Source organism: Lipophrys pholis, assembly GCF_963383615.2.
Source record: "Lipophrys pholis genome assembly, chromosome: 15".
Classification (NCBI taxonomy): domain Eukaryota; kingdom Metazoa; phylum Chordata; class Actinopteri; order Blenniiformes; family Blenniidae; genus Lipophrys; species Lipophrys pholis.
In genome coordinates, this window is record NC_137642.1 from 24,726,467 (window position 1) to 24,741,831 (window position 15,365).

Consider the following 15,365-nt stretch of genomic DNA (forward strand, 5'->3'; position numbering starts at 1 on the left):
GCAGTTATTTGTATGAATAAAATATAGTTAATGTTCAGACCGGACCCTCCAGCGGGCCAGTTGTGGCCGGAGTGCCGCATGTTTGACACAAGCTGCATTATAGACAATAGGAAAGAAGTGATTTATGTGGATTCAAACCATCGGGAGCAACATGGTGGTGTCGTGGTTCGCACTGGAGTAAGATCCCGGTTTGAATCCAGGTTGGGTTTGGGAGATTTCCTCTGTGAGGCCTGTCCTCCAAAATGAGCATGGGTTGTTATTTTTTCTCTACATGTACTTTGGCTCCTTTCCACATTTCGAAAACATGGATTTGTGGTTATTTGGTGACTCAAAACTGCTTGTGTGTGTGTGTGTGTGTGTGTGTGTGTGTGTGTGTGTGTGTGTGTGTGTGTGTGTGTGTGTGTGTGTGTGTGTGTGTGTGTGTCCTGTAATGGACCTGCCACCTGTGCAGTTCCATCAGCTCCAGAGAAAGTGGTATAAAAGATGGAAGGATTCAAACTCAACAGACTCACAACACAAAATTTACAGCAAGAAATCAAAACCGACACACATCATTTCTCATTAAAACAGGAAAATGTCACTATTGATGCTGTTTATACCTAAAGACCTGAGAGAGGAGTCTCTTCATAGAGGCTCTTTTTATATTTCAGGTGCCCTTTGCTGGTCTTTTATGTCTTTTAAAGGGCCTCATTGCGCCGGTTTAAAAAAGAAAAGGGATCTCCATTTAAAAATATGAAACGTATATTCCATTCAATATAATCCCAGGCACACTAGAGGATTTATGTGAATTAGAATGTCTTTATTTTACATTGCCGTATCTATTTTTATAAAAAGATCAACACATTGCGGGTCTGATGAAGACCAGTGTGGGTCTGTTGTTTTTTAAATAGTAGATGCCTCAATGAAAATAAAGGCAATAACGGCAATTCACACAAATCTAAAAATGTGGACTAGATTATTTTTAAATAAAATGTACATTTTATATATATATTTTTTTTAACGCATGAAATTTCTCATTCATCAGAGAAAGCAGGCTGTTTGGACCTAAAAGGTTTAATCACAAAATATTGCTTGTTTTTAAATAACATTGACTTTAATGAGCAATGATGACCTCTTCCTAAACTACATCCTGAATATTTAGTATGTCTAACAAGGTGAAAATACTCTAAAATGCTCATTGATATTGATTAATAATGTAATTCTATACCTTTATAATTCTCTACTTGTGGCTCTTTGGGGATTCTTGAAGAGTTCTGCCTTTTGTCTTTGCATTATAGGATAATTTATTTATAAAGACAAACAGCCTCGTGTCAGTATTGCTTCCTGTACGTTCCTAATTCATGCAAATATAAGTTAAAGTGACCTAAAGCTCCTTGGTTGTGCCTTTAAGGAAAAAAAAGCAGGGGCACTTTTGTGTGATGTGGTCTGGTTTTTAATGATTAGACGAGAACCTCGAGTTTTAAATCGGCCACCCTCAGACATCATTTAGCCATATTATCTCTCTTTATGGCCGTGTGAGACTCAAACAGAGAGATACAGAGGATACACGCTGTTACCAATATAGTCGCAGGCTGATATAGTAATGTGCTCGGCTGGATACGTTTCTCCGTAAAGAGAGAGAACACCAGCGTCTCGCAAAAGGTGAACAGTCCCTCGTCTCCTCTCCCACTTTTGAAATGTGACAGATAACATCCTCCCTAGTTCAAAACCAGAGAGACAGGCCTGTGTGTGGGTGTGTGGATGTGGGTGTGTGTGGGTGTGGGTGTAGGTGTGTGTGTGTGTGCGTGCCTGCGTGCGTGGCACAAGCAGGCTGATTTCAAAGTTTTTTGAGGAACCGGCATTTCATCCAAACCGGTGCTCTTTCAGATGTCAGGCTTCAAACAGCTCTTTTTCCCTTTTTTTTCCCCCACTGTCATTTCATCTGTTTCTGCCTTCTCCCGCCAAAATACCGCCCTCCCACCCCCCCCCCCCCCCCCACCCCCCCCCCAAAAAGCCCTATTGTCATCTGAGCCTAGATTCATTTTAGATTAACGTTCATGTCTCTTTCTTTCCTGCATTACCTTCAAAGGACCTCCATTATGTTGCCAGTGATAAGGGCGAGCTGGTGCTCGCGGATGTGGCCAAGAGGAAGGCTAATGAAATCGAGGCCCAGACCATCGCAGGCTACGGTGAGGAAATAATCCATCATGTTTAACTTAATAAAAAGAAATAAAGGCACCAAATACATTATTCCTCCTCACATGTGAAACAGGAGGCTCGATAACCTCGCTAACTCACGCACTTTTTCTCACATCCTCTCTCCGCTCGTTAAAATAGAGCCGAGGAGAATCAGATCATGTCTTGATTGTCTAACATTCATGTAAAAACTTGCATAACACGATATTTCATCTGTAGAAACCATCTGAAAGAAGATACTGCAGCAAGTTTCTAAAAATAGAGAAAAGTGACCTCTCTATGATGACGGCCTAGAAAACATGATTTGTTACAGTTTCACCTTCATATGGGTTTAGATGGTTCTGGGTGGAAATAATCATTAAAAAAATACCACTGAACTAACTAATTAAATGCATTACAGCATATTTTCCCCCTTAAGAAACCAAACCAGCAAAGGCCCAGTTTTTTTTTTTGTTTTTTTTTGTCATTTTCAGACTCGACTGCTGCCCTTTGACAAACACCCCCGAAAGCACATACCAGAGGGGATCAGGCTGAGTTCCTGATTATATACACACACACATGCACACACTCACACACACTCACTCATATCTTCACAGAGGCTTGAAGGGCCAACGGGTGAGCAGAAAATATTCAAATTTGTGAGAGAACTAGATGAACATGTCGGATTTGTCCTTCATTGGTGCTTAAAACACACCGGAAGGCTGCACGAGAGTCTACACACACACACGTGTGCTGGTGTTGTGAATGTGTGTGTGCATGCTCATATAGAGCCAAATGAAGCAGGAGAGGTATTTAACTTCACTGTATAAGGTCAAACCCCGGAGGCCGAGTGTCTGGGTGTTTGTCTGCGAATGAAAATGAGTGTAACTGTAAGGTCTGTTTGTACGTACGCCGTTTACTTTTTTTTTACTCCTAATTTGATGCATCACACATGCATGCCTCCTCATAAGCCTCTTAATTATGTCCTCGATGATTTACCTCAATCACCCGCAGCATGTCCTATCCTTGGACAGTGGTGGAGGAGAGAGAGATGGAGGAAGGGACAGAGGAGAGAGAGGGGGAAAAGTCGGGACAACAGGAGCTAAAGGATGAATGGAGGAGTGAAGCAACCCCTGGGAGAAGAATGAACGTGTGAATGGAGGAGAGGAATATGTAAATAAGTAAAGTAACCAATGAAATATTAATTAACATGGCCTGTGAAGAGTTTAGTAGCCATGTTTCATCTCTACTTCTGGCTGCGGTTGTAGCTGGATTAGTTCACACAACTCACTTTAATAGATTAAAAACACCAAAAAACTTGTGCAAAGAAATCCCGTCATGTACATCTAATTTAAAAAATAATATCATGTGCATAGTTCTGTCCAGAATTAAACAAATTCCTTCTGGGAGTAATGACACATTCTATTCTATTCTATTCTATTCTATTCTATAATTCACAAATCTCTAAAGCATGCCAAACACATTCTAGTTCAGGGGCCACATTCAGCCCAATTTCAACTTGAGTCGTTGAGTAGTGCCATAATCACCTTTAAATTCAAATTTTAAAGTTTTCTTTATTGTGTTGCAGAGTATACGTGATGAATATGTCTATTTTTCCACAAAACATAACGCCAATTTTGATAAAACCTTCCGGTGCAAAATACAGTGAAATGTTGGAAAAAACTAATTCTCCTATCGCTGTTGCATTTTGCATGTTTTTACAAACTCACCCTGACAGCCTGGCTTTGAGGCTAATGCATCACCGATATCTCAATGTGGGTCTCGGTGTTGCGTTGTATCTGCTACTCCTAAGAATATTGTTTTTATAAAAATCTGTGTTTTCTTTGAAAACCTTCCAATTATCTTGGCGGTTTGGCCGGATTGCAACAACTTGCCGACCGGTCGGACACCCTTGCTCTAAAGCTTTTGCAGCAGGACATCAGTTCGATTGTTTGTATTAATTATCGATTAGTTTGCCAGGTTGTGGTTGTTTCACCACATAGTACAGTGTACTACAGTATGCAGTACACTATAGTCAGTAATAACCAGGCTACACTTATGAGACGCGAGTAATTGAAGCCTGTGCAATAAAGGAATAACCACCAATTTTAAATTTGTCCTGATCTAATCCAAACCATTAAAAACGTGGTAATGGAATCTGATGCATTAAAAATGATTCACCTCAATGTGAATAAACACATTTTTCTGACATTATTATGGACGCTTCTTCATGTTTGCAAACTACCCAATCAAAACAGTGATGAGATTTTAAGCTTAGACTATGGGCATTGGGAGAGTGTGACTCCTGCAGAGACCTTGTAGAATCCCGAACAGCCCTGGGAAACCACCACATACTTTTAATTTGACGGCTTTTGTACCTTGGTGAGGAGTGTGAGCACATAACATGATTAATATCTTATATTCTGAAGCAGGTTGCTTGTGCTCTATTACCTCTGATTTAATTGTTGAGGAGGGAAACTCACAGACCAGTTCAACCTGATAATCAATTCTGATTCTGAAGATTCGCCGTTTCTGTGGCCGCATTCGGGCAATTTTCCTTCGTTGCATCTAATCGTTATGAAGCCGTAACAAAACACAAACGCCAACACACTGCGAGCGGTAACAATGACCAGCTGTTTCTGGCACCAAGTGCGAGAACAGCTTCTATTAGCGCTGCTACATAAATAGAGGAGGATGTTTTTCAGGCCGCTACGAAGGGGGGAAACGTCTCATCTTCTTCCAGCTCTGGCAGTCGTTGGAAATTCACTGAAACGCAGGTGCAAATTGATCACATGCAGATTTCTGCACACACAAGGAGACACGTTAAACGTAGACAAGGCGATAGAAGAGGACAAACACTGAAATCTGTTATTAGAGAGCAGATAAACGAATGCAACTATTTGTATAGTACGTTTCACCGGCACGACAACGCGTGGTGCTTTACATCAGTGTAATTAAACAACAAAAACAAACAAGAAATAAGAACAAAAGAAAGATATAAATACATGAAATGAAGGTAAAAATTAGAAACTGACTTCCAATATTGGCTTGATGAGTGCAATATAAATAAATGCGTTAATATGAGGCAGCTGCAAACCAAAACTTTTGCAGCCTCGTATTAAAAAGGGCTCAGTTGGAGCAGTCAGAGCTTTTCCCCAAAATATTTTGTACATGAAACATTAACGTGGATTCTAAGGCACCTTTACACAAGAACGATCTGGTGGATACCAAAGTGATTTTTTTCCCATTTTTGTTTCAGAAAAGTAACGCATGAAGATGACACAATTCTCTTACACACAAAAATTCGAGAAACAATAAAAAACTGTAATTTGCATGCCAGGCCAGGAGTAGGTGGTGTGTTTGTGCGTGTAGAGAACTGTACAGCTGCACTGTTTTCACCTAAAAACATGTAAATAAGGCTTGAATAATACAAGAAAAATAATACATGAAAGAAACTTGGGGTCTTATAAGTGCTGACTGGTGCGTATTTCAGTTCAAGTAAGGTCACCCACGCACAAAAGACTCATGCATCTTCATTCACATCTGTGGCCAATTTAAGGACAATCTTTAGACACAGGGAAAGCATGTAATGTCCTTACAGAAAGGTAACAGCCATACCTGTGACTTCCTGCTGTGAGGCAACAGGACAAACCACGTCACCACTGTGCTGCCAAAGTAGAAAAAACTCATAGACTAGTCTGACATGAATAGCGCTGCTGAGGCAACAGCACAGTGGTTGCTGGAGTTAAGACCAAAACCCCCACATGCACAAAAGTAAAACTTGTACTGAGTCACACATGAAGATCACACAATCTGCTGAGAAAAGAGCAGCCATATATATATATATATATATATATATACAGTATATAAAAAAAACAATAACAACAACACTTTGAAGATGGAATTGAGCCATCAATCATTGATCTCTGATCAGGCCGACGTACTCTCATGAAGACCATAGTGATAAAGTGTTGAACTGATCGTCTCTATTATGCATGCGTGTGCATGTGTGTGTGTGTCATTACTAAGCACACACGCAAGTGGAGCTTATTAACAGAGCCAAAAAGCCTGGTCATGAATAATGAGTGTCTAGCTTTAAACAGAGGGCTCTACTGAACAAGTGTCTCGCTTTACACACACACAGACACACACACACACACACACACACACACACACACACACACACACGCACATACACTTTGTAACATATATGCAGAAAAGGCCGGTTTCCAAGCTCTTTTGATAACCCCAGTTTAGTTTAGTTGAGTTGCACCAACGAACGAAACAATATCAGTTGAACTGCATCACGTCTTCATATGGCAAATAGACAGATATCACACTAATTCAGCTCGAGCCTGCAGGTATTACTGTAAGCTTTGTAAATTATTAAAGTTTCTACTGTTGAATTACTGATGACTGATCTACGTGTGTGTTCAACATCTGATTCTTGTTCGGCCCTCTATTCATAGCTATTCATCTTTTCATCTTAACAAGCTGGTTAAGGTTTGACCTTGAGTGTGGTAAAGCCGGGTTTGAATCCCATTGCAGCGTGAAGGAAAAACTATCGTGCAAGATGCAATGGCGAGTTCCATTGACCCTCATAGCGAGATTATTGTGGGTTCAAATCCATGCCAGGCCTTTTTGTATGGACTTTGCATGTCCTTGTACGAGTGGGTTGTATCCCACAGAGTAAAAACATGCATGTGAGGTTAATTGGTGTGTAATAATCGTGACTACGCGAGTGTGTGTTTCTTCGTTTTTCTGTGTTTGCCCTGTGAAGGACTGGTGAGGTTGAACAATTTGATTCTTATTCATAATAGAATAATATATGCATTTATTCAATTATGTCTGGGGTGTCAAACACGTTTTAGTCCAGAGGCCACATACAGTCCAATTTCTTTTTTAGTGGACCAGACTGGTAAAATACACTTTAAACATGTTCTTTGTTGTGGTGCAGAGTATAGGTGATGAAAATGTCGATATTTTCACAAAAAAAACCAAACAATTCCGATCGGAAATGACTACGATCGCTACAAAAAGCCAATTATAATGAAACCTTCTGGTTCGAAATAGACGTGAAATGTCCAAAAACTTCTCCTGTAGCTGTTGCATCATGCGTGTTTTTAAGACACCCTAACGTCATGGCTTTGAGGCTAGTTTGAAAGAACACTATCTATCATGGCAGAATCACCGACATCTCAACTCAGGTCTCATTGTTGTGTTGTATCTGCTACTGTTTTAAAAAAATCTATATTTTCTTTGTCCACGGGCCTCTATCTATCTATCTATCTATCTATCTATCTATCTATCTATCTATCTATCTATCTATCTATCTATCTATCTATCTATCTATCTATCTCTCCTTATCTTCCTAGCATCAGACCCATGTGTGTTTTTCCAAAACCCTCATTCCCACGGTGTAGCTTTGGCCCCAAAGTGTCAAATTTCACTTTGAACACACCCAAGAGGCGGGAACGTGTTTGTCCTCAGTCTCCCTGTAGCGAGGAGATCGAACGCGGCGCTGCTCTCTGCGTTGGCGCGCTTGCGTAAATATGAGCACTGTAATGAAATGATCAGCTGTTCAATGGAAGAATTTTAAAGGAACAGGTTTTGATCAGTTACGTGAACTCTCACAATCAGGTCACAAAGCTCAACACGGAGCCAAGCCCCACATCATACGTCACAGTCTTTAGTTTTTTCTTTTGTCATGACTTTAAAATGGATTGGCATTCAGCACAAATAAATGGCTCAGTAATAAACAATTACCTTTTCATTGGTGGTATTGAAGTCACCATAGGTTGTACATGAAAATAAATGAAACTTGACCTAGTTATGTTGATGTGTCATTATATTTTTAATCCTGTATCAGTTCACTATATTAACAGGTGTGGCCACATTATGGAGGCTGATGAGGGTCAAGGGTTTTGCCCAGAGAGCCACAGTGTTGACCAGTCAACTGTGGGAATCGAACCAGCAACACTCAGATCTCAAGTCCGCTTTTCTACAAAAACACATATGAATGTACTGTATGTACTCAAATTTATGTACATACATGCGGGATGTGTGTTTGTATGTATGAAGTGTTTGTATACACACACACACACACACACACACACACACACACACACACACACACACACACACACACACACACACACACACACACACGGCTCTAACCGCTACATCTGGGTGACAAACAGCAGAAACAAATAGAAAAATCTAGTTTTTGTACAAAAGAGTTTATGTGATAATTATACTGTCTAAACAATGTTGGACTAAACCAATAGAATTTAATGTAAAAACAAGCTTGATAATGAACTCAGAATTAGAATTAATAAAGATCTCAACATGCTATAATTAGATTATTTTTTAAAGTGACTGTCTCTTTCTCAGATTTCATGTTGAGCTGAATCTATCGTCACGTTTTACGCCACTTTTTACCAATAATTTGAACTCTTGATCTCTGTAGATTTTGGGTTTGGTCCTTTTGACTTGCAGTTTTGCTTGTGCGTTTAGTTTTACCTGGATGAAGGACATTTGTCATCACTGCTGCCACTGGTAAATGACACTGAATCATTTTATCAACAGTGAATACGCTACCAAGCAAGTGTTTAGCGTTATTCCACTGACATTTCTTTTACTTTTTCATCTTTTTCAGCTTCGTTGCTGATTTTTGTGACTGACGCGGTTTCACAGGTATAATTGAATGTAATCACTCAACTTTTTGGTGCAGAAAATCCACCCAATCTGCTTTTCCCGAACAGCACAGGTTTAAAGAATTATTTAAAAAAACTCATCTAGGCCATTGCCACCATGGGTGATTTCATTCCTCTTCACAAGATAACATAAAAATGAATACATTTGCATTTAAAATAGGCAACACAGGAAAGAAGAACACATACCAGGTTATTGTTTGATTTTCTGGTTTTGTTTTGTTTTTTTGGAACTTGTTTTCTCAAAAATGACTCAATACCAAATCTAGTGCCTGGTTGAGGTGGATGTCAGTCTCCCACTTTGAATCAGATTGGACAGAGATGCCTTTTTTTTTTTTTTTCTTCTTTGCATATCTCCTCGTATTTATGTGCATCCATTGTAAACGGCGATGATGCTGCCGCTTGTACACTCACGTAAACACACAATGGAGAACACACATCTCAGCTTAGAAATGGTCCCTTTCATAACAGCGTTGGAAATCGCTTATAGCTGTCTGGCTGACAAGTGTGCTGATTTGGATAGATACGGCATTGTGAGAGGCAGAGTCGCGAACAAGTGCGAGGGAAGGCCTCTTTCTCTTCCTCTCTATCTCTGTTTTCCTCTGAGGAGCGTCTTGCCAAGAGGAGAAGCCAAGTTGGTTTCCTGATCGTTCTGTCTCCCCCTCACAAAGGCTGACGTGACTGCAGGGCCTTTCAATGGGCAAAGAGACGAGAGCTTTATCTGTAGATCCACTTCTCCTCCTCTTCCTCCTCCTCCTCCTCCTCCTCCTCCTCCTCCCCCTCTCCCTCTCTCTCCCGTTCTCTCTGGGTTTTTTTTTTTTTTGGTAAAAGCCTGTTAGCTCCGGTGTGTGTTTGCTTCTGGTTCCCTTCTCGGTGCTGTCGGCCGCTTTGTTCAAACGTACATTCAGAAACTTCAGCGTATGTTCATCACAGACACGATGGTCAAGGTTTGACGTCCAAATTAGCATGAAAAGCGCATGTAGTACATTCAGCTGTTTGCACACAGCATCTATGCTGGAGAGACCGCAAAGCCTGGAGACATATTGAAGACGTAAAACCGACAAACCGCCAGCTCAATGCAACGTTTGGATTTCTCCGATGGAAAATGAACAGTACTGATTTTTAAACAGCAGTGTGACCAAATATGGGTCGTTATTTCGTCTAAATGTGAGATGAATTAATAAAAAAAGATGCAGTTACTCATCACCGCCCTTGTCTTTGTGTTTTTGTGCAGATATGCGGAGTGGCCGAAGCGGTGAGCGACGGACCGATGGAAACACGAGTGCAGCCGCTCCTTCACACTCAGAAACACAGTGAGTGACATGTGTGTGTAACGTCACCTGCAGAAATAGGATGTGAAAACCAAAAACAAACTTCCTGCTTAAATATTTGCACTTCTGTAAGACAAACTTGAAACTTTGAAAAATCAACTTTTTTTTTTCACACCTTTGTGTTCCTCAACAGCATGGAAACCAGTGAAACATTTAATGGACGGTACAGTAACGCGAAGAAAACATAATTCTTTATCGATCAGTGGAGTCAAATGGAAAACAGATATGAAAATACAAAAACCTATTAAGTGGAAAAAAAATATATCATTATCTCTTGACTCAATCGTATGTCTGTGAAAAGCATTCTTGGGGACCAAATTAACAGTGCAAGTTTTGTGCTATTCCCATTTTTAAAAGAAGTTTCTTTATGCCAGTATCTCTTGCAAAGCTCCCAACTGACTCACTTGAATGTAATAATGGTCACATAGCTGTCATTTTGTCGTATCAGCAAGAGCTGAGCAGTCAGTTCTGTGCGGGTCAGTCTGATTCAGTCACCAAGTTCAGCTGAAATGACACCAGTCAGTGAGAAGAAGATGCTCTATAGTCAGGATTTCACCTGAAGTTACAGGAAAAGTGAGTTAAGTAGAAGGAGTTTAGCGAAATAGTAAATGGGCTGCTCTTCTTTGGAAACAATTTTGGTTAAAAGCACTGTTTCACAGAAGAGCAGCTCTGCAGAAACACTATATAGCTATATAACTGTAACTCTTCCTAATTTTATATAAGTAATCCATTACTATCGTGTCACTCTTTTCTTTTGATTTTTACTATTTTATCCGTTATTATTTTTGTTTAATCTCTTTCTATTTTTACCTGATTGATTTCAGTAATCTTTGCTGTTTTATCCACATAAGCTGATTTGTGTTTATAAGTACCTTTTAACTCGTTTTGCTGTTATATCTATTTTTAGCCCGTTTAGCTATGAGATACAACTTCTATATAAGAAACAAAAAACATGTATGTTGTGCAATTCATTTAAAAATAAGATACAAATTTTTCTTCCCATGTAATTTTGTGAAAGCTTCAGGGAGCCACTCACAGGGACCACAGAGCTACGAGTTGCAGACCCTTCTCATAGAGGCACATCACTGCTGGTTGTTTTTTTGTCTTTTGTATCACATGAGCACTTTTCAATCATTTTCCTACCATATTAAAAACCATCAGCCATTTCCAAAGCTGCAAACTGAAGCAGATCTGCAGAATGTCTTGAAATTTTTGCATTAATATTTAATATGTTATTATGTCATTTTATATACACTTTATTGCCAAAGGTATTCAGTCGGCTATACAAGTAATCAAATTCAGTTGTTCCAACCACTTCCATTGCCATAGGTGTATAAAATCAAGCACCTCAGCATGCAGACTATTTCTACAAAGAAATAGTGAAAGAATGTGTCGCTCTCAGGAGCTCAGTGCTAGGATTCCACCTGAGCAATAAGTTCAGCCTGGAAATTTCTCATCATCAACTCCTAGTAGTACTGTCACAAAGTGGAAGTGATTGGGAACAACAGCAACTCAGCCACAAAAAAATCACAGAGCAGGTCACTAGATGCTGAGGCCCATAGTGCACAGAGGTGGCCAACGTTCTGCAGAGTCAATAGCTACAGACCTCCAAACTTCATGTGATCTTCAGATTAACTCCAAAACAGTGCGGAGAGAGCTTCGTGGAGGGTTTCCACGGCTGAGCAGCTGCACTTCACCCAGCGCAGTGCAAAGCTTCAGATGCAGTGGTGTAGAGCACACGGCCACTGGACTCTAGAACAGTAGAGACGTGTTCTCTGGACAGACCAATCACGCTTCTGTCGAATCTGATGGACAGTCTGGGTTTGGCGGCTACCAGGAGAACGGTACTTGTCTGACTTGCATGACCAAGTGTAGAGTTTGGTGGAGGAGGGATTATGGTGTGGGCTTGTTTTTCCTGGAGTTTGGCTCGGCTACTTAGTTCTACTGAAAGGAACTGAAAGCTTCAGCAAACCAAGACATTTTGGACAATTTCATGCTCCCATCTTTGTGGGGACAGTTTGGAGATGGCCTCTTCCTGTTCCAACATGACTGCACACCAGTGCACAAAGCAACGTCCATAAAGACATGGATGAGCCTTTGACTGGCCTGCACCGAGTCCTCACCTCAACCTGATAAAAACACCTTCGGGATGAATTAGAGCAGAGACTGTGAGCCAGGCCTTCTCCTCCCTCATCAGTGTCTGGCCTCACAAATGTTCAACAATTCCCATATAAACACTCCGAGACCTTGTATGAAGCCTTCGCAGAAGAGTTGAAGCTGTTATAGCTGCAAAGGGGGAGTTGACGTCACATTGAATCCTATGGTTTAAGAATGGGATGTCACTCAAGTTCATACACATGTGAAGGCAGGAGAAGGAATACTTGCGGCAATATAGTGTAGTATTTATAGCAGGTAATCGGTGTAACAATGTCAGCTGTATGGAGATTCTTTTTTTTTTATAGACAAAAAGCAACGAAAAAGTTAAACTGACAAGTACAACACGGTGCACGAGACTGTCAATGTGACGACAGTCGCGATTGAAAGAATGAAGTGACGCTAAGCGCTGCTTTTCGTACAAACAAAAAGTTGCAACAAATTTACACCATTCGTGAAACAACGCTTCAAGATTCTGGTGCAGCTCTTCTCACAACACGCGTGACGTCTGCTTTGCGCATGAGTCATATCAAGGTGCGAGGTCGAACCAGACAGGAAGTACTCACGAAAAGCGATCTAGTCATTTTAAAACTATCTCACATCGACAGATTATATTTCAATTCCTTTATTAGGACTAAGTCCTGCTTAGTGACAAAAGGCCCGATTTCAAAGGCACTCGATCTCAGTTTGACAGTTCGGTTAGATTTGAATTAAATGTGTGGCAATGTCCTGTTTGACAACAAAAACTAAATGAGCCTCTAATGGAAATATAACTCTTCATGATCCCATTGTTACATGTTCATATCTGCAAGTGCTCTGTCTGTAACAAAGTGATAGTCGTGCATCTCTAATTATTTAGTCCATCTTACTGTAAATGACAGTGTTCAGCCACGGTTTGCACGCTCAGTTAGTTTTCCACTTCTTCTCCCTGCAGAGACTCTATTGTCTCTGTGTGAATTGCATGAGAGCGTCTGAGGCCAAATGACCCGGCTGGCAGAATAAAAACCTCCTCTCCCAGCGACATTTCAAATGTCACAGCCACATCAGTTCTGGGTCTTACGCTCGCAGCGTTCCCAGCGTTGAACCCGGCGCCACGTTTCTTTAAATCGCCACCAGAGTCCATTTGCAGCACGGCTCAAGTCTCTGGCGTGGCGACCGGAGCGACTGCTTCACGGGGATTGTTTAATACAATCGTCGACATGAATGACGTGTTGAAACAGTGTGACTAAAGACGCACTGGAATCATTTCTGTCCGCCTCTCTCTCACACACACAGACACAGACACATACAAATATAGTCATCCATGTCTCTATTATTATGGGGGGGGGGGGGGGGGGGGGGGGGGGGGGGGGTTGTTATGGAGGGCCATTCCTTGTCATACCCCAACTAACTTATTGGAGTATTTATATGGGATTTGTGTGCATTAGATAAAAAGACGCTCTTGTTCTTTTCATCCTTTGGCTTTTCATGGCTGTTTGACTGTAACACTGATGACTCTCTGCACCCCCCCCCCCCCCCCCACACACACACACACACCTCCAGCCCCTCCACTCTGCGTTTCTCTAAGCCCCCTCCATCCATCCCAAATCCCCTCCTATCGGCCAATTTAAACAAGCTGGGTCCAGAGAGGGAGCGAGAGCGGGAAGAGACACAGAGATGCCGTGTTCTAAGCTCTTTTTAAAAACAGTAAAAGGAGCGAGAGGAGGGAGGAAAAAAAAGAGTGGTAAAGAGGGATAGGGCGATTTGGCAGCCAAAAGCCCGGTCGTACTACCCCAGGTCTTCCCCTCACTGCTAACAGAGGCTAAGAAAGCAGATCCCCAAACCTCCCCAAAGATAATGGCCACAGAGAGGAGGAGACAAAGCCTGTGTTTTTTTTATTGCACCCCCCCCCCCCCCCCCCCCGCCCCCCCCCGCCTCCTTTAGAACAATTTCTATATTGAACCCCCACTCCCATTTTGTAATCTGGTCTCCGATGAAGTTTCATTGTTTCTCATGTGAAGCCAGTGACAGCTTAGCTGAGACGGAGTAGGGGAAGCATTATAGCGCGGGCGTTCTCCCGTTTGGCTCGCTGAGAAAAGAGCAGCGAGAGAGAGGGACCCCGGCAACAATAGCAGTTTGGGGGCTCCTCGCAGATTCCTGCATTCCCCAAATCCAACTCTGGAGTGAGGGAGAACGAGACGGAAATCTGGGAAGCGTCCCAACGTTCCTTTGATGGCTGCTGGCCTCTCTCGCTCATCAGTAAAGCCAACGAAGGCTTTCCATTTTTCCTGAGTGGAAGTCAGAGTGAGTGTCACCCAATGAGTTCATGTGTATATTTTAGGATAAAGTCCAGAATGTGAGAGCAGTGAGAGGTTCATGATTCTGTCGGAGAGATAACACATTATTGAAACTTTCTCAATATTTCAACCTTCCGTCCTGCACATTAGTTAAAAGTATTGATTCGTCTGTGTGGCAGACGTCACAGGATACGAGCAGGAGAACAAGTTTGACAAATGAATAATTTCCTTTAAGTTGTCTCAGATATGAGGTGAATTAACTTCAACAATCCATCATCTGGTCAGCTTCATCTAATTTAAGGGTTTTTAAGTTGATCTCAGCTGACTCTGGTTGAAGGCAGGTCACATCCTGGAGCGTCCATCACTGCACAGTCAATTAACCTCAGATACAGGTTTGTCTTTCAGGCTCAGACTCGAACCAGGGATCTTCTTGCTGTGACACGAGAGTGGAAAGCACTACCACACTGTGCATTGTCGTTTTCTTCTTGCACTAATTCTAGAAAAAAAACATGCAGTATTCAACAACATTGTTATTGTAACTCAAATTAAAAACAGTAACTTATCTGCTGTAAAAAAAAAATAAAAAATGGTGAAATGACTTAACGAGTTACTCCAACATAAAAGTTACTCTTGCACTACTTTTTATAATTTCCTCTGTTCTGTTTTCATGAGGCCCTTGAGTTTTTATTGGTTTTTGTTCTTCATCTGGATGATATCTGACAGTGGACTTTAACCAG

The 15,365-nt window shown here is 41.3% G+C and overlaps 1 protein-coding gene across 1 annotated transcript in view; it reads left to right on the forward strand.

Moving 5' to 3' along the window:
- Positions 1–15,365, forward strand: part of wdpcp (WD repeat containing planar cell polarity effector) — a 100,136-nt gene that overhangs the window by 79,991 nt on the left and 4,780 nt on the right. Inside the window, exons 14-15 of the mRNA XM_080482149.1 lie at positions 2,069–2,168; positions 10,102–10,180. Of these exons, the coding sequence (XP_080338275.1) occupies positions 2,069–2,168; positions 10,102–10,180 (179 nt within the window). The remainder of the gene's footprint in view (positions 1–2,068; positions 2,169–10,101; positions 10,181–15,365) is intronic.